Here is a 19,451-nt window from a genome sequence, read left to right on the forward strand (position 1 = left end):
ATTGCACTACTGGGGCTTTACCCCAATGATACAGATGCAGTGAAAGCAGGACACCTGCACTCCAATGTTCATAGCAGCAATGTCCACAATAGCCAAACTGTGGAATGAGCCTTGGTGTCCACTGAAAGATGAATGGATTAAGATGTGGTCTATATATACAATGGAATATTACTCAGCCATTAGAAATGATGAGTACCCAACATTTGCTTTAATGTGGATGGAACTGGCGGGTATTTTGCTGAGTGATGTAAGTCAATCTTAGGGCAATCTTTATGTGGTTTCAGTCATAAGGGAAATATAAAAAATGGTGAAATGTATTATAGAGGAAATGAAAGAAACTGGGTGGAAAAATTAGAGAGGGTGACAAACCATGGGAGACTTCTAATTCTAGGAAACGAACAAGGGGTAGTGGAAAGGGAGGTAGGTGTGGGGGATGGAGTGACTGGTGATGGGCATTGAGGAGGGCACTTGATGGGATGAGCACTGGGTGTTATGCTATATGTTGTCAAATTGAACTCCAATAAGCAAAATACGGAGAAACAAATGAAAATGAAAACATAACAGTCCAAAACCTTTAGGATGCAGCAAAAGTGGTTCTAAGAAGAAATTTTATGGTTTTACAGGCCAGCTTCAAGAAGCAAGAAATATCCTAAATAAACAAGCTAACCTTACACCTAACAGAACTAGAAAAAGAGCAGCAAACAAAACCCAAAATGAGCAGAAGGAAGGAAATAATGAAGATTAGTGCAGAAATAGATGATATAGAAATTAAAAAAAAAAACAATAGAACAGGTAAAACTAGAATCTAGGTTCTTTGAAAAGGTAAATAAAATTTATAAACATCTAGCCAGTATCATAAAAAAAAAAAAACAAAAAGAAAAAGAAAGGATTCAAATTAAATTACAAATTAAAGCAGGTTAATTACCAACACCACAGAAATACAAACACTTGTGAAAGAACTATTATGCCAACAAATTGAACAACCCAGAAGAAATGCTAATAACCTAGAAACATATAACTTACCAACTGAACCAAAAAGAAATAAAAAATGTGAAGAGACTAAATACCAGCAAGACTGAATGAACAGTCAAAAAACTCCACCAAACAAAAGTCCAGGATTAGAGGACTTTACAGACAAATTATACCAAACATTTAAAGAAGAGTTAATACCTATTCTTCTCAAACTATTCCAAAAACTAGAAGAGGAAAGAACACTTCCAAACTCATTCTATGAAGCCAGCATTGCCCTGATACAAAAACCAGATAAAGAAACCACAAAGAGAATCATAGGTCAATAGCTTTGGTGAACATAAAACAAAGAACAAAGAACAAAGTCTGCAACGAAATGCTAGCAAACAGAATCCAGCAGTACATTAAAAAGATTTGTATTATTTCCCATGATCAAGTGGAATTTATTCCCGCGTGGTTCAATATTGGCAAATCAATCACCATGATAAATCACATCAATAAGTGAAAGAATAAAAACCATATGATCATTTCAATAGATGCAGAAAAAGCATTCGACAAAGTACAACATTCATTCATTATAAAAGCCAATAATAAACTAGGTTTAGAAGGAATTCATCTCAACATAATAAGGTAGTATTTGAAAAAACCCACGGTAAACATCATCTTTCTTGGGGAAAAAACAGCTTTTCCTGTAAATTCAGGCACAAAACAAGGATGTTCACTCTGATCACTTTTATTCAACATAGTACTAGAAGTCCCGGCCACATCAATCAGACAACTAAATGAAATAAAGGACATCCAAATTGGTAAGGAAGAATAAAACTTTTACTATTTGCAGATGACATGATGCTACATATACAAAACCCTAAAGACTCCACCAAAAACCTACTAGAACTGATAAATGAATTCAGTAAATTCACAAGATACAAAATCAATGTGCAGAAATCTGTTGCATTTTTATACACTAATAATGAAGGAACAGAAAGAGAAATCAGGAAAAAATCCCATTTATAATTGCACCAAAAATAATGAGATACCCAAGAATCAACCTAACCAAAGAAATGAAATATCCATATCCTGAAAACTAGAAAACACTGATGAAAGAAATTCAATACTATACAAAGAATGGAAAGACATTCCATGCACATGAATTGGAAGAACAATTATTGTTAAAATGTCTATACTACCCAAAGCAATCTACTCATCTAATGCAATCCCTATCAAAGTACCAACAGCATTTTTCACAGATTTAGAACAAAAAATCCTAAAAATTATATGGAACCACAAAAGACCCCAAATAGCCAGAGCAAACTTGAAAAAGCAAAGCAAAGCTGGAGCTATCATAATTCCAGACCCCAAGTTATATCATAAAACTTCAGGGAACAAAGCAGTATGTTTCTGGAACAAAATTAGACACATAGATCAATGGGATAGAATAGAACACCCAGAAATAAATCCACATTTATATGGTCAATTAATCTTCAACAAAGCAGGAAGGAATATCCAATGGGAAAAAACATTCTTCAACAAATGGTGTTGATAAAACTGCACAGCTACCTGCAAAATGATGAAACTTGATCACTTTCTTTCACAATACACACACACACAAAAAAACTCAAAATGGATTAAAGACCTAAATGTGAGACCTGAAACCATAAGACTCCTAGAAGAGAGCACAGGCAGTAATTTCTCTGCGGCTGACTATAGCAATATTTTTCTAGATATGTCTCCTGAAGAAAGGAAAATAAAAGAAAAAGTATGCTATTGGGACTATATCAAAATAAAAATCTTCTGGACAAGGAAGGAAACAATCAGCACAACTGAAAAGAATTGGATACGGGAAAAGATATTTGCAAATGACATATTCAGTAAAGGCTTAGGATCCAAATATATAAAGAACTATTATAACTCAACCCCCCAAAAAGCAAAATAATCCAATTGAAAATGGGCAGAAGACCTGAACAGACATTTCTCCAAAGAAGACATACAGATGGCCAACAGACACATGAAAAGATGCTCAACCTCATTTATTATCAGAGAAATGTAAATCAAAACTATGAGGTATCATCTCATACCAGCCAGAATGGCTAAAATAAAAAACACACACATAAAAAAAACAGGTATTGCCAAAGATGGAGGACCCTCAGGCACTGTTGGTGGGAATGCAAACTGGTACAGCTACTCTGGAAAACAGTATGGAGATTCCTCAAAAAATTAAAAATAGAACTACCCTACAATCCAGTTATCAGACACCTAGACATTTACCAAAAGAATACAGAAACAGTAATTCAACCCCTATGTTTATGATACATTCAATCCCTATGTTTATGGCAGCATCATTAATAATCGTCAAATTATGGAAGCAACCCACATGTACATCAATTGATGAATGGTAAAAAAAAAAGTGGCATAAGTGTGTGTGTGTGTGCATGTATATATATATATATATATATATATATATATATATATATATATGGTTGAGTTATAATAGTTCTTTATATATTTGGATCCTAAGCCTTTACTGAATATGTCATTTGTGATATATATATATATAATGGCTGGATAATATATGAATATTTTCCAGCCATAACAAAGAATATCATTTTGCCATTTGCAAGGCCATGTATGGAATTAGAGAGTATAATGCTAAGGAAAATAAGCCAGCAAGAGAAAGACAAATACCATATGATTTCACTCATATGTGAAATTCAAGAAACAAAATGAGCAAAGCAAAACAAGGCAAAGCAAAGAGAGAGGGAAACAAGCTAAGGAACAGACTCTTAACTATTGAGAAGAAACTTTTGGTTACTAGAGGGGAATTGGGTAGAGGAATGGGCGAAATAGTTGATGAGGATTAAGGGACTGCACTAGTTGTGATGAGCACTGGGTGATGCATAGAATTCTTGAATCATTATATTGTACACCTGAAACTACTATAACACCATACGTTAACTATACTGGAATTAAAATTAAATTAATTTTTTATGATGAAATAAAATAATCAGGAGAAAAAGTTAGATTCATATCGCATAGCGTAAAGAAAAAGTAACTCAAAAGTGAATCATAGACACAAACATAAAACCTAAAACTGTAACATTTCTAGAAGAAAATGAGAACTTTTTGTGACCTTAAGTTAGGTAAAGATTTCCAAGTACAACCACAGAAACCCAAAGCATAAAATAAAATCGATATATTGTACCTCATCAGCTTCAAGAACTTCTGTTGTTGGAAAAATGTTAAGACATGACATAACCTGGTAGAAAATATTTGCAATTTTCCTATCTGAAAAAAGAGTTATATCTAGAATATTTTTTAAAAACTGTCAAACCTAAATAAGAAGGCAATTTCATAAGTAATTGGGTAAAATATTTGATCACTTCACCAGAGAAGATACATAGATGGGAAATAAGTACCTGAAAGATGTTCAACATCATTAGTCATTAAGGAAATGCAGCTTAAAACCACAATGAGATTCTACTACCTAATTATTATAAGAGCTAAAATTAAAAAGACTGACCATTTCAAGTATTGCAAGCATTTTCAGGCAATGCTGCTAGGAATGTAAAGTGTCATATAACTGCTTGGAAACAGTACAGAATCTCCTTTAAAAATTAAACATTAAACATAAAGCATAAAGCAGATGATCCAGTGATTAGTCCTAAGTACTTACCCAAAAGAAATAAAAGCAAGATAATCAAAAACACTTGCTACCCAAATGTTGATGGCAGCCTTATCTATAATAGCTCCAAGCTAAAAATGGCCCAAACATTCACCAGAGGTGATTGGATAAATAAGTAGTGGTTTATACACACAATGGAATACTATTCAGTAATAAAAATGATTAGATTATTGGTCATCACAACAGCACACATGAATCTCAATTTTATCTTAACTGAATAATGCTGAGTGAAATAAGATAGACAAAAAGGAATATATGATGTTATGATTTCATGTATATAAAATTAGGTAAAAGTTCAGACTTACTAAAGGACAGAAAGCAAATCAATAGTTGCCTGGTGATAGTAGATGTATGATAAGAAGAGGTTAGAGGGAGAGCATACAAAAGATCACAGAGATACTTTGGGGTGATGTATGTGTTGACTATCTTTATTGTGCTAATGGTTTTGTTTCTGCATCCATTTATGAGAACTTTTCAAAGTCTGTATTTTGAACATGTGAGCTTATGATATGACTACCCACCACAATAAAGCCGTTTTTTAAAAAAAATGGCAGCTTCCCATTTCCCTTAAAATAAAGACCAAATGTTTCCCATACTATACCAAATTCTATATGATCTTTCCTCCATCTACTTCTCCAGTTTCAGTTTGGACCATTTCCACCCCATTTTATATGCTTCCATCATAATTAACCATTTGGTTCTTCAAGGGTATAGTTTTTCTCACCTCAAGGCCTTTGCAAATGCTATTCCTTTTCCTTTCCCCACACTTAACTCCTAGTTAACTTCCTGTCATCCTCCAGTTCTCAGCTCAAATATTCGTCCCAAGAAAAGACTTACTGAACACCCTAAACTACTTGAGTTTTACAACTCTCTACTTTTTCCTTTTTAAAATTTGTCACAAATTTTGTTTTTGAGTACATTTTCAATTAATGGCTATCAACATGACTAAAGCACAATAATTTACATATATCATTTAGTTAATACTTTTGAAGAAAGATATAATTACAACATTTCATATATAAGGAAAGAGATTAAAAGCTTGAAATCATACACATAGGGACGACTGGTCGCTCAGTGGTTGAGCATCTGTCTTTGGCTCAGATTGTGATCCCAGGGTCCTGCTTCTCCCTCTGCCTGTGTCTCTGCCTCTCTCTGTGTGTTTCTCATGAATAAATAAATAAAATTTATTTTTAAAAAATCACACACATACTAGCCAATGGCAGGAATTTGAGCTCTACCCTCTCTGATTTTAAAGCATATCATTTTAATTAATGATTCTACAATAATATATGATATGATACCAAAAATAAATATAATCTGGAAGTCAGCATGATCTCTAAAATTAAAGCAGGTAAGTAGGTAGTATCTGAGTATCTGCAGGCAAGCAGTATACTTGGAATAACCTAACTAACTTGTGAGGTATCTTGATAGGTAAGCCAAAAATGGAAATAGAAGTTCCAGAAAATGGCCTTGAAATTTGGAAATCAAAATGGCATCAAGAAGTTAGCAATAAATCCTTGCAAAATAGGGTTAAGCATGGTGCTATCCTAAATGGACTGTGGTATTGGGCAGATAAACACAGCAGAGATCCAGTATTTTGGTGCAAAACGGAAACCAAGACCTTTTGAGGGCTAGGCAGAAACTCATGGAGAAGTTTAGAGATAGGAATATAGTAAGCATGACTTAGTACCTAATCTAGAATGCTGGTTTGCATTTCATCTCCTCCTACCCCCAACAGACCTTTACCTCACCAGTGCCTTACCATTCTACTCCAATTTCAAGGACTTCTCAACAGAATTAATCCCCAAATTTGAAAACTTCAAATTTAAGAGTCACATGCTAATAGAAGAGTTTTTTTTATTTTTTAAGGGCCCAAAACATGCTAGAAGTTTATTTAAGAGTTGTTATTATAAATGGCTTTGAACTAGTAACATTGAAAATGCGGCTTTCTTAGCAGAAAAAAAAGATCTAGATTTTTAAAAAGATTTTTTTTTTTTTTTACACATTGGACAAGGTTGTTATTTTTACTAAACAGCATAATTTCTCACTACCTCCATGGTTCAGTATAAAAAAAATGTCATTGTCCATTAAGACTTTAAAGAATTAGCACGAGGATTAAACTCTAGTCTAGATTCATTTACCTTCTTACTTTACAAGCACTAGGTAAAGGAATCTAACAAGTTGCCAAAGAACACAATCCTGAGCCTTAACCACAAAAGGTGATGAAGCACCTTTGATCAGACACCTCCACCCTGAAACAAATCTATGTCCAGAAGAATGCTAATATACTATTAAAGATTAAATATTTACATCATTCTAGAGCATGTTAAGCTGTATTACAGTGCTATAATTTCTCCTTTTAAGGAAAAATAAATTGAGTTTCTTTGCCGTGTTCTGAAAGGAAATGAGATTATTTTTAAATAACTAGTGGTTTGCTTATTTTTCCCCATATTTTTAAATTCCAACAAAGCTTTACTTTGCAAAAGGTCCTTCAGTACAAATTCAGTGTCTCTGTTTTGATCTCTTTGTAAAAGAACTCTGTTCATCCATTCTTTTCACCTGAGAATGTAAAATCAAGCTAAAAAAGTCCTCATCTGGTACTGTTGGTCCCTTTGTAGTGGCAGGTGGTGAAGCACATCTTTGATCATCTAATCTGGGCCCTTGACATTTTACAAGGAAGTCAAAGAAGTCTTCATCAGGCTCTTTGTTGTCATTAGTCATCAGGTGGCCAAGTACAGACTTATTGTTGTTTTGTGTCAGACGAAGACCTGGCAAATTACTGAAACTGGCCCTTTGGTCATCGAGATGGCGACTCTGTGAGCTGGCAAGTTCTAAAAACTCATCCATGTTCGGGGACACCATGAAAACAGATGATGTTTTAAGCATCACTCTAGGGGGAGTGGAAGACGCTGCAGTTGAAGCTGGCCCACAGCTCTGTTCTTGTAAGCAGCACCTCTGATCATCCATCCGATTGTTCTGAAATTGGCTTACCAGGTCAAAGAACCCTTCATCTCCAATAGAATCTGTACTGACTTTGCTCTGAGAATTTGGAATTCGGTGATTCCAATTACTGGCATCTTGGAGAACTTTAGTGGAGGAATTAGTTTTGCATTTTTTCCCCTTTAATCTGTTGACAAAGAGCAACTTTGCCTAAGAAGGTAGATAAAGAGGTTGGAAATTGCAAGAAAATATTAATTCAATATTTAGTTATCTAAATAATTATATTCATAATAGCCAGCTATTATAATGTAAGTCACATTCACTGTTTAATCTATTTTTTTCTTTAAAAAAATTTTTCATTTTCATTTCATTTTCATTTTCATTTTTCATTAAAAAAATAATATGAGCTCATCCAATAAAGATCTGTAATTTGAACCAGCAGAAAGGCTTTTGGTTAAAAGACACTGCTACTTGACAGATAAAAAACACCATAATATTCAAAATCCTTCATCCCCCAAGTGGCCCAAAGTACAGAGGTGTTCATAAACTATCTTTAAAAGGAGTATATGATATATTGGCTCCTGTCAGTGAGAAAGGACTTACCTTAAATCAGGAGCTGAAATACTGCCAATGTCTTTTTTTTTTCTTGCCAATGTCTTAAGATACATTTATTTCTTTAAAGGAAGTGAATATTAAGCCACATTTCTTACCTGCTAGCTTAGAATTTATGCCAATCAATAAAATGCAGATATTTTTAAAACATTAGTAAAAATTATAATAATTTAGCTACATTTCAATAAAGTATATAACTCAATAAAGTTATAATTATAATGAAAAAGCCTATTTGCTTACAAAAGCATAATTTTTACTTTCAATTATATCCTGTGATAGTATGTGTATCTTTGGAATTAAAATGGAATTTTTATACAAAATCAGCACTCTCTTAATAATCAGAATTTTGCATTGACCATCTTACATGGATTATATAACTTTTAAGGGCACTGTATTTTCCAAATGTCTGAAGTTAGTATCTCTTCTAGACATAAATTAGTTTGGCTTGCTTCTAAGCTTGTCTTCCTTCTTATAAGTTGTAAAGCAGTTTTGATGTATATTGAAAAAAGTACGATGTTTTTAAACTGGTATCTTTACTGATGACAATATGTAAATATCAATTCATAAGCAGTGTCAGCAACCTAGAATCTAATCCAACTATAACAAGGCTCAACACTTTCAGCAACTCTGTTCTGGGTGATGGGAAAGATGGAATACATATTTTAAAATAACATGAAGGATGTTGACTAAAATATTTAACCCATATTCTTCTTTCATAAATGGTATGATATTATCATATTACCATGGAATAAACTATTCTTTTCAGAACTAGGAAAATCCAATTTTAGGATTTTAAGTTCAGTAGGACCACTGGTTCTTACCAAACACCTGTTACTCCTCCCCTAAAAGTCAGTCCTCACTCTAATGGCATATCAAATAAAGCCACAACAGCCACTTATTTTGTTTCAGGTTGCTTGAGGAGGTTGATGCATCGGTTTAAAAAAAATTAAATTAAATTAAAAAAAATTAAAATTAACTTTAAAATCCATATATTTCTGCAATGATGAATACACAGGATAATATGGTAATCCCAAATGTCAACCTAATTTTCACTGAACTTGGGTATCAAAAAATCCAAATACAAACTCAGATACCGTGTTTTTATATTTAAAAAGTGCAGTGCCAGCAGCCGAGGTACCAGGTATCAGGTCTTGTCTTCAAGCCCTTGCTGTGGCACTGTAGAGAAGCCACCATAAATCATCTCTTGGCTGTATATGTTCTGCACTTGTCCTTCTCTATGTCTCTATGCTGTTTCTTTTTATATTTGATTTTTGAGGTCACTCTGGGTTTGACGTAAAATACTCAAGCTTCATATTAAAATATCACTGGGTGATATTATAGTATAAGTTTTAATAACCAAATTCAGGTCACCTTTTCCCACAGGTTTTAAAATTAACTGTCAAAAAGTATCAAGAGAAAAATTACCGATGACTCTCTAACCCTTTTAAATATGAGAAGTTATTAAGTGGGTTTATTGCACAATTTCTTGAAGGGTAAAGCATTTCTACTGTCACTGCATCTTTTCACAGTGATCTCTTTATCTTATTTATTATTACCATGGTGGTGGTTTCAGACGTCTTCAGAATTTTTTACCACTTAGCTGATCTGCAGTAAAAGAGGAAAAAACCTTTTTTAATAATTTTCAGAATAGCTAATCTTCCGGACGGAAGTCTACGGATCCTAAATGCTTCTAAATCAGATGAGGGAAAGTACGTTTGCCAAGGGGAAAATGTCTTTGGTTCTTCTGAAATCATAGCTTCAGTATCTGTAAAAGGTAAGAAAATGTGGCTAACTGTGTTATAAACATAGTTTCATAGCTTTGTCAGAAAGTGAATAAATATAATGTGCATGTAAAATGTGTTTGCACGTATGTGTGTGCATGATCCTATTGATAAGATACATTGCACACATAGAACTAAAACAGCCAAGCTGTCCCTTTTCATTATTTAGGAAACCATAAAGGAAGGCATACCTTGTTGGTGGAAACTTAAGTATTTTGCTTTGAACAAAGTATGTGAGGATATAAAGAAAGCATTCTGAAGTTTTAATGTCTCAAAATTTAAAAGCATTCCAAAAGTATAAAAATATTTTCCTCCATCAAGATTAATTTTAGCATCAATCAGTAATATTATTTTGTTAGCACTACTACTGGGGATCTGGGGCAGAAGGAGGGCATGAATGTATGCTGTCAAGAGTGTGTATCAGATCAATGCTTGCATGAGCTGCTCTTTGGTGTTTGCATCAATGGAATTTGTTATGTACTGTCATGTTTTAGTGTTATATGTTAAATGTTTAACATTAGTTAAATGTTTCTATTAGTTTTCTATTTCTGTCATGAACTAGAATTTGGCCTATAGGACAGTTTTTGAGACTACATATTGTTTATTACTAAGAAAATCCCATATGTTAGACAGAAAATCACATCAGTTGACAAAGAAAGATTTTTCACAACTGAACTGTATTGTCAATCAACTTTTTCCATGTGGGCATGTATTATATAGTGAATCATATTTGGTTACGAAAACATAGAAATGTTGAGTTTTTTTCTTTAAAAATAAAAATGTCATTAAAATAGCCAGCACTCTGATATTTTAGAAAAGAAGCAAACATTAACGGAAGAAAAGAAGATAATTTAAAAGATGACTTCATTTATAGCATACATTATGGGAATCCATCTCTGTCCGCTAGTCTGTGTCTTATTGTACTAAACAATCATTGTCATATTAAGCAATGCTGGATTCACAGACATCTTTAAATAATAACTAACAAAAAAGTTTTCTGTTAATCAGAGTTAAATGAAATATTTAGTTACTCAGAACATTCCAATTCTCACAAAGTTAAACTTCAATATTATCTGTCTTCTCTGATGAAGCCAAAACTTAGAAAGCCACAAGGAATATCTGCTTCATCAGACTATTCTATTGCCAAAAACAGAGAATAAATAGAAAAATTAACCTGACTTTCAATCATTTGTTTCAGTCTTTTTGAGGCACCTATAATCAGGAATCTAATTAGGAAAAAATACTAAATCAAAATCCTATCTCTATCACCTCCCTATTTTATGAAAAAAAAATGTCAATTATTTGATAACTAGCTTAAATAACCCTTAGATGTACAGCAGTATTAGCCTTTATTGTTTCAAAGCTGTCCCGACACAATAAAAATGTATCTATTTTTAAAAATTTAATTGAATCATTAAGTAATCAAGCACTCAAATTTTTTTCTCAAAAAATTTTTCCCTTCAATAATTTGCCTTTTTTTTTTTCTGGATCTCAACTAAAGCATCCACAATTTATCAAAAGTGATTATTTTATAATCAGCTATCAGTGCTTTTTTCTATTCATAAAATGGTTTTGTAGAGTATAAAGCCAATATAAGTCAGTATAATAACAGTATTATATTTTTATCTCTGTTAAAATAGTAATTTGAGGGCAGTGCTTCCTATAACCTTTAAAGAAGTGAACTCACCTGAATTTTTCCTCCTTAGATATGGAACATTTTTTTATGATAAAAATCCTTTTATTTATATGGGTTGATCCTTGAAGGTAGACAGGGAGGCTATGGCTTCTCTTTTCTAATTTTCTCTCTTCAGGAATGCCAAATGCTGCTTATACTTATGTATTTTCTTACCTTTTTCGTCCGAGTTTACTTCTTAATGGAATAGTAATTTTTAAATCATCAGTCCCCTGCACAAGCATAGTAAAATGTCCTAGCACACACAAAAAAGTAGTATTTCAACTAATAATAGTTCACTTAAAGATGTGCACCTAGAGCAACTGCATTGTCTAGATTCCTTGCTTAAATTTTTCTTTTTTATTGAAAATATAAATACAGGGAAATACTATGTGTTGATTATGTTAATTAATGTATTTTTATTTCTATAGAACCTACAAAAATAGAACTTACTCCTAAAAGAACAGAGTTAACAGTGGGAGAAAGCATTGTCCTTAATTGCAAAGCAATTCATGATGCTAGTTTGGATATTACTTTCTACTGGACACTAAAAGGACAGCCTATTGATTTCGAGAAAGAAGGTGGACATTTTGAAAGCATCAGGGCCGTAAGTTAATACACTTTTATTTGTTGAGTACTAATGATTTTTTAAATTTACACTTAAATGTAAATCTTTCTTATCTATGAAATGTTAAGGAAAAATAGGAAAAAAAACAATTTGATTCAATTATTTTCTTTCATTATTTTATGTTACATCAAGTTGAAAGTATTTTTTTATTTTTTATTTTTTTGAAAGTATTTTTTTAAAACCCAGTAAGAAATTGGAAATTCTTCATTATGCAAATCTGTTTTTCCCACTTTTATTTACTTGATTAATATTATCAATATATTTACATATTATTTCTTAAAAGTCATATTGTTACATAATACTGTTATTTAAAGCAGGGTTAACAGTAATTATGACTCAATAAATAAATGAAATAAGCCTGCTTGTCCTATTCCTCAAGAAATAGTAATTTTGGATATTCTTTAATTCCTCACAAGAATTAAACATGAGCTTAGAGCATAAACATGCAACATGTCAGCCTTAGATAAACATTTACAGATATATTTGTTTCTTGTCTACCAAGTTCTTTCTTTGTAATATCTATGTGGCAGTCAACTGAATACAGTGGAGATCTTTTGAACCAAATCCTATAGAACACCACAGTGTTGTCAATAGAGAAGTGAAAAAAGACCTCCTTCCCCACACTCTTAACATAAAATAGTGACATAATGACAAATGAGAAGGATGATGGAACTAAGGTACCAGAGAGATATTTTGGCTGAAATACTCCTTTTATATGGATCCAAATGCAATTTATGCCTCCAAATCCAATTGAAAATGCTTCTCTATTATTATCCATTTATTCTTCTCTAGACACTTTGGGAAACACTAGAAAACCACAGCTGTAGTAAGACCAAACATATGTAAAGCTCAGTTTAGACTGAATTTTATTTTACAGGTGATATGATACAGGGAAAAAAATCCTAGACCCAAAGTCAGGAATTTTCTGGGTCAAGTCCCAGCGCAGTCCCTAATTAGCTTTGTAACAAAAAGCCAGTCACTTGGCTTTCCTGGGCATTTAACTCATAGAGGAGTAAAGTGAATGAGTTGCAGTTGGAAAATTTCCAACGTCCCTTCTCACTTTAGAACTGGATAAATTTCAGTTAGTAGAAGAATAATGATGAGCTATCTTTATTGCATTTGCCAATGTAATCACAATTAAACATGTTCTTCTACATTTTTCTTTTCACCCTGATTTATTTTTTGAAATTAATGGGAGACACTATATATATAAGAAATAATTACCAATTACATTATCTAACCAGATAAATTAATTTTAATTATTAGTGATTATGTTATATGTAAAATATTTAGATCATGCTAAATTACGCTCATTTTCCTCTAATTTGTGACTTTCCTTTCCTTCACGTGCGGTCAACATTTCCTTCGTGATTGTGAACCAAAGAAACAGAACGAGAAAAATGTGATACAAAAATATCACATTTGAAACGGAAAATATATCAGACAATATATATCTTCCTAGGATTATCTGTAAACATTCATTTTGAATGATCAGATATAGAAAGTAAAAAATATCTAAAATGAATATTGGTGGGTTTTTTCCAAGTAAACAGGTCCCTTCTCTATTTTAAAATACCAACAGAGAAATTAATTGTCCTGGTAAAATTATGTTTCCTTGTTTCTGCCTCTTAGACATTATCACTCTGGTTTGGTATCATTCATTTATAGCAATATATACCTTTTATATTTTTCTTAAGGTTGGGAGTTAATAACACCTGCTGTTCCCCTCCTTTTATATATATGCTATTCTTGCCCTTAAGTAGTACAAAATTGACTCCTTAATCCGTGCCAACCCATATGGTAACGAGTCATATTAAAATTAGGCTCTTGATGACATAAGGGATAAGAAACTATAGAATATAAGAAAAAACAAAGCAAATTATCATACTGAGAAGTGAGAAAAATATTTAGCTTTAATATAATTTAGCATTCATCATTCTAGTATACTTAGAATAATTAAGAGAAATATGTATGTACTTAAAAATATTTGGAAGCTCCAAAACTGCAAGGTGTAAAAGAAATCCTCCTCCTCTTTCAATTATCTTGAACATTGATTGGGCCCTGTCTGGCTTCAAGGATACACTGGATAAAATTCCATTTTATGACATTGAAAAATCAGAGAGAAAAAAGAAAAAGACATTCTATCCCCCAAATAATATGTTTTAGGAGAAGAAGTAAAAGTATTATAAAAGCTTTAGGGAGTTTTGAGAAGGCTTCTGGACTTGTAGGCTACTTTCTGTTGAGATGCCAGCTGAAGATTCTGGAAATAAGAGGGACAGGACAGAGCTCAGAGAGAAGGCGATCTATGGCCTGCTCTAAGTTTCAGAGGAGAGCCATCGAAGGGACTCAGGGGTCTAGGCTGGCACAACAGAGTAAGGAAGCCACACAGACTCAGGGACTCAAGCAGGAACAGGAATCAAGTATGCCTTTGATTTAACTGCCCCAGGACCTCACCCACCAGTGGGTGAATGAATAGGGTAAATCAGAAAAGAAAGAGAGGTGTAATTTTAAGCCCATTAACACTGCATAGTGTCAAGTGAATCAACCAACTCTCGCGGGGGTGGGGTGGGGGTGGGGGTGGGGGAGTACCAATGCTGTTGATATTTAGCATCTTGTAGGTGGCAAAATACCGCTTCATGAACTTCTTTACTTTTCAGCTAAGTGTACTGCTATCTTTTATACACAGCCATTGTTTGTTTTTTTTTAAGATTTTATTTATTTATTCATGAGAGACACAGAGGGAAAGAGAGGCAGAGACACAGGCAGAGGGAGAAGCAGGCCCCATGCAGAGAGCCCGACATGGGACTTGATCCCAGGTCTCCAGGATCATGCCCTGGGCTGAAGGCAGGCGCTAAACCGCTGAGCCACCCAGCCTGCCCCACAGTCATTGCTTTTTAGGTAAAGCTGTAGACCATTGTTATGTATAGCTATCATAACATCTATATACAATGTTATTATATACACTGCTGTTTTAAATAAAATAGCTTTCACACTGCATTATGAGAGAGTGAGTAGATAAACATATAATCACATCCAGTTAAAAAAAAATAGCTATTCCATTGAAATTTAAATTAAAACATCTATAATGGAAATGTTTCTATTTCCCTTGCTCCTTTTTACTTACTCCATGTTTCACAAATCCAATAATTTGACTGATTTGAAGTGAATCCAAATTACTAAAACCACTGTTAAAAGAGTCCAAGCAATCCAATTAATACATACATAAACATTTAATCCAATTCACCCAAGTCACTTTTTTGACAATGATATGAATTAACTAAATTGGCAAATTAGTGAAGCTATTCTTAAGATATTAATTTCAGTTCAGTTTTACAAACTAAGTACTAAGTACTGTGGAGGATCAAAGTAAAAGACTCAGGCCTTGACTCCTAATAGAACACAGTTTAAGGGATACAGTGCAGGATGGGCTAGTGACCTGCTGTAGGAGTGTTATCACCAGAGAACCGTGTGGGTATGGTTGGCAGAAGGAGTTGGAATTTGAACCTGACCTGGAGAGGTAGGATCCTGCCAGATGGTGAGGAGAATAAACTGTATCTCAGAGCAAGCAGGTAGAGCAAAGACAGAGAGGCAGAAGAGTTTACAACATGTTTCAGGAGCAGTGAGGAACCACTGGCCTTGACACCACAGTGAAGGCACATAGTACACAATAAGTCAATATTTTTGAATAGTTGTTTTTTTTTTAAAGCAGCAGAGACCTTACTATTAAAGACACTGATTTTCAAGCCATGGAACTGAGGTTGTATTTGGAATGTAGCAGAGCCCATGTGATTCAGATTTGTTTTTTAGGAAGACAATTTAGACAGCTTATGTTCATTCTAGACTGCTTTAGCAATGAAGGGTTGACCATTAAAAGCTTTGGTGTTAAATAACCATCTTATTATCAAATAAGGCATTTGCAGTTGTGTTTGACATGTTGTTTATAATGGTCAGGAGTCTGCAAGACCTCTTAATCCTTTAGGCTGTCTGGACAGCACCTGAACATGGTCAGGTAGCCCCAAAGCTGCAGTCTTAAAAGGAAAACTGTAGTCATGCATTGTTTTTCAGAGATTTGAAATTCCTAATTATTCATTACACATGTAAGCTATTTTTAATCATTATGATATGTAAAGAACAGTTATGCTCAATATTATGGCAGCCTGCAATCTGCTCCGTTTTTTGGAAGAGTAATAACTTAAACATTTGTAATCAGGATGGTCTGCTAAAGAAGAATTGCCCTTTCCACTGTGAATTTGCCAAACATTCTAAGTTGTAACTAATGGGCAACCAAGTAAAAGTGCATTATTTGAATGGTCCTTCATATGTCTGGTTGTAACGATGTATCCAGGAAGGTATGGTAGGGATATTTGACCCCATTTAAAAAAAAATTTTAAGATTTTATTTATTTATTCATGAGAGACAGAGAGAGAGAGAGAGAGAGACAGAGGCAGAGACACAGGCAGAGGGAGGAACAGGCCCCATGCAGGGAGTCTGATGTGGGACTTGATCCCAGGACTCCAGGATCATGGCCCTGGGCTGAAGGCAGGCGCTAAACCGCTGAGCCACCCAGGGATCCCTGACCCCATATTTTTAATGAGGAAACTGAAGTATAAGACTTTTCCAGGCCATGTGAATAATACATTAGGGTGACAAGATTAAATACAGTGTGATTTGTAAACAGCATTATTTATTGGTCCTTCTTTATAAAACTTACCTTTTCCATATTCATTGACCATATGTATTCATCCCTTGTTAATAAACTGTGGGAAACAAAAATAAAAGGATGATTTGGTTCTAATATTTAAGAAATATAAAATAGCATAGAATATTAAGTAATTCAAGAAAAATATGACTGTAAAAGTGATTACTATTTATTATTATAGCCAAATATTGTTGGAGGCCAGAAAAGAAACAGACTAATGTGAATTTTTATCACTTTGGAGGAAGGCAAGTAATTAATTTAGTACCTCTTATATGCCAAGTACTCAGCTAATAGATACACACACACACACACACACACACACATAATATGTGCTATATATATTATATATATTATATATTATAAATATGTGTTTTATATATATATACTAACACACAATAGCTTATCAATTCCTCATAACAACTATATGAAGTAATATTATTTGAGGAGAAGGTGCTACTTGACCTAAACCTCATTAGAATAGGAAAAGAAGAAAGCGAAAGGCAACCTAAGATGGGAAAAGATATTTATCTCAGAGTTGTGAGGGATATTGGAGATTATAGAGTTTGTCTTAAGTTGATACTCCATCAGCATATATTAGTGTCTGCTGGAACATTGTTAGTGATGAGGAACTCACTCCTATGAAATAGTTCACTCCATTACCAACCAGATCTGAATACCTGAGTGTTAGAAACTAGGAAAATCTATGATAAATTGTAAATCAAGCACAGGAATCATAAGACAACATACATGATTCATATCCATGGCTTTTGTGAAGTATTAGATGCATAAAAAGAAACCGGAATACAAATTTCTTAGTGTCATAAGGATTTTACATTAGCTGAAAGGTTCTAGCCTATGTCACTCTTCCTATTATGGTTACTTCTGTTCCTAGCTTATCTTCTTAGGAATTAACATCTATTTCCTAAGCATTGTAAAAGTCTCGGAATAGAAGACAGTAAGTGCTCACCTGATACCAATTTCTCTCCTGATGAATCAATGTTGATGTAAAAATTAATGAAATCATCGGACACACTGCCAGAGTTTACTAAGGCACAAAGTTCTGAGGACCTCTCAAGCGCTGGCTGTGTCCCCTTCATCATATTAGCAGGTATAATCTCAGGCACTTAGTAACTAATCAGGAAGTGTATGAAACAGCAAAGGATCAGTAACTGTATCAAAGGCACACAATTTCTTCAGCTCATTCTACTCACTAGTAATATTTGTACTTTCTAGGATGTTCTCCTAGACTCTGAGCCCACCTTCTCCCTGCCTGATAAAGGAAAGGGCTTGTCCTTCCTTATCACTTGGTTACTTGCCTCCTGGATCTTTGTCTTTCTGTGAATCCCAGCATCTTGGTAATCCACCAACTTGCTGTTCTCTGCAGAGAATAGAAAGTTTTGACTGGCTCATATTTGATTTATAGCCTCTTTTCCAGTCTTTCAACTAATTTAACAAAAGAAGCTACTTTGTCATTTTAATAGGACAGAATAATCACCAATCAAATCTTGGTCTCTAAGAAGGAGAGAGATTATCCTCAAAGGCTTTAGAATTTTCAGACTGTTCTAGGAAAATGTACTACATCCATTCTCCCTGTTCGTGTTAGAGAAAATTCTTCCACCCACTCACTAACTTCTCAGAGTAGTAGTTCCCATAGCAACAAGGAAAGCCCATCTTTTTTAGTAGATATATATGTTTCATGTAGTCCTATGAACATGAACAAAATATGCCATTAAAATCTATTATTCTATAATATTTTATATATTCATGAAATAAGCTAACTGGACTCCCTAAAAGCAGAAGCTAACATGCTGTAACATGTGGTTTTATTTTTTATTACTTTGCACTATGGATGTTCACAGAATAGCCACTCGGGCGATCTTTGCTGAATGAAAACATAATTTGATGTAAAGTATTTTCTCAGCTTAGCCAACTATTTGATTCAGAGATTTTAATATAGTTAAAAACTGCATAAAATGCTGTTAAATCCTGTTATTAAAATAGAATGGTTTATTTCCTTGCTCTTCACTTTTGACACAAAATTGGATGTGCACTTAAGCAAAATTGGAAGTGAATGAAAGGGGACTTGCTTAGGTGACCTCTAAAACAGTTATTTTTGGAAAACCCTCCTTAGTTCTTGAAGATGTCATCTGAGTAATCTGTGTGTAGTAATACCAGTAGGATCACAACTGGGTAATAACACCATGTTGATTATCCAACTCTGTTTACTTTTTAGCCATCCAAATCCACAGGCCTCATTTTGTTCATTTAAATATAGTCCACAAAAACAAACTTTCTGAGTGCGGTATTATGATGAAGATACAGAGCTTTTTTGTTCATTTAAAGGTCCATTATTGACACCTGTTTTAGCTTTATGATACATGTATGTAGCTAGCATATGGGTGATATGAAAATTTACTAGTTTCCCCTCAATGTTTTTTAGTGAACTACAAGTTTAGTTTTTTGTTATTGTT

At 33.6% G+C, this 19,451-nt stretch overlaps 2 protein-coding genes across 6 annotated transcripts in view; one reads left to right on the plus strand and one right to left on the minus strand.

Moving 5' to 3' along the window:
• Positions 1–19,451, plus strand: part of CNTN5 (contactin 5) — a 1,277,146-nt gene that overhangs the window by 1,116,791 nt on the left and 140,904 nt on the right. For all 5 annotated transcript variants that reach the window (XM_072795132.1, XM_072795133.1, XM_072795136.1 and 2 more), the window contains 2 exons: positions 9,847–9,974; positions 12,085–12,260. In XM_072795132.1, coding sequence (XP_072651233.1) covers positions 9,847–9,974; positions 12,085–12,260 — 304 coding nt within the window. The remainder of the gene's footprint in view (positions 1–9,846; positions 9,975–12,084; positions 12,261–19,451) is intronic.
• On the minus strand, positions 6,525–10,195 carry LOC140615218 (G-protein-signaling modulator 2-like). Its single transcript, XM_072795138.1, has 2 exons — positions 9,757–10,195; positions 6,525–7,798 (listed from the first exon to the last, which is right to left on the minus strand). The coding sequence occupies exons 1-2, from the start codon at positions 9,757–9,759 to the stop codon at positions 7,151–7,153; spliced, it is 651 nt and encodes a 216-aa protein (XP_072651239.1). The 5' UTR covers positions 9,760–10,195; the 3' UTR covers positions 6,525–7,150.

The sequence above is a fragment of the Canis lupus genome, chromosome 23 (assembly GCF_048164855.1).
Source record: "Canis lupus baileyi chromosome 23, mCanLup2.hap1, whole genome shotgun sequence".
In the NCBI taxonomy this organism is placed as follows: domain Eukaryota; kingdom Metazoa; phylum Chordata; class Mammalia; order Carnivora; family Canidae; genus Canis; species Canis lupus.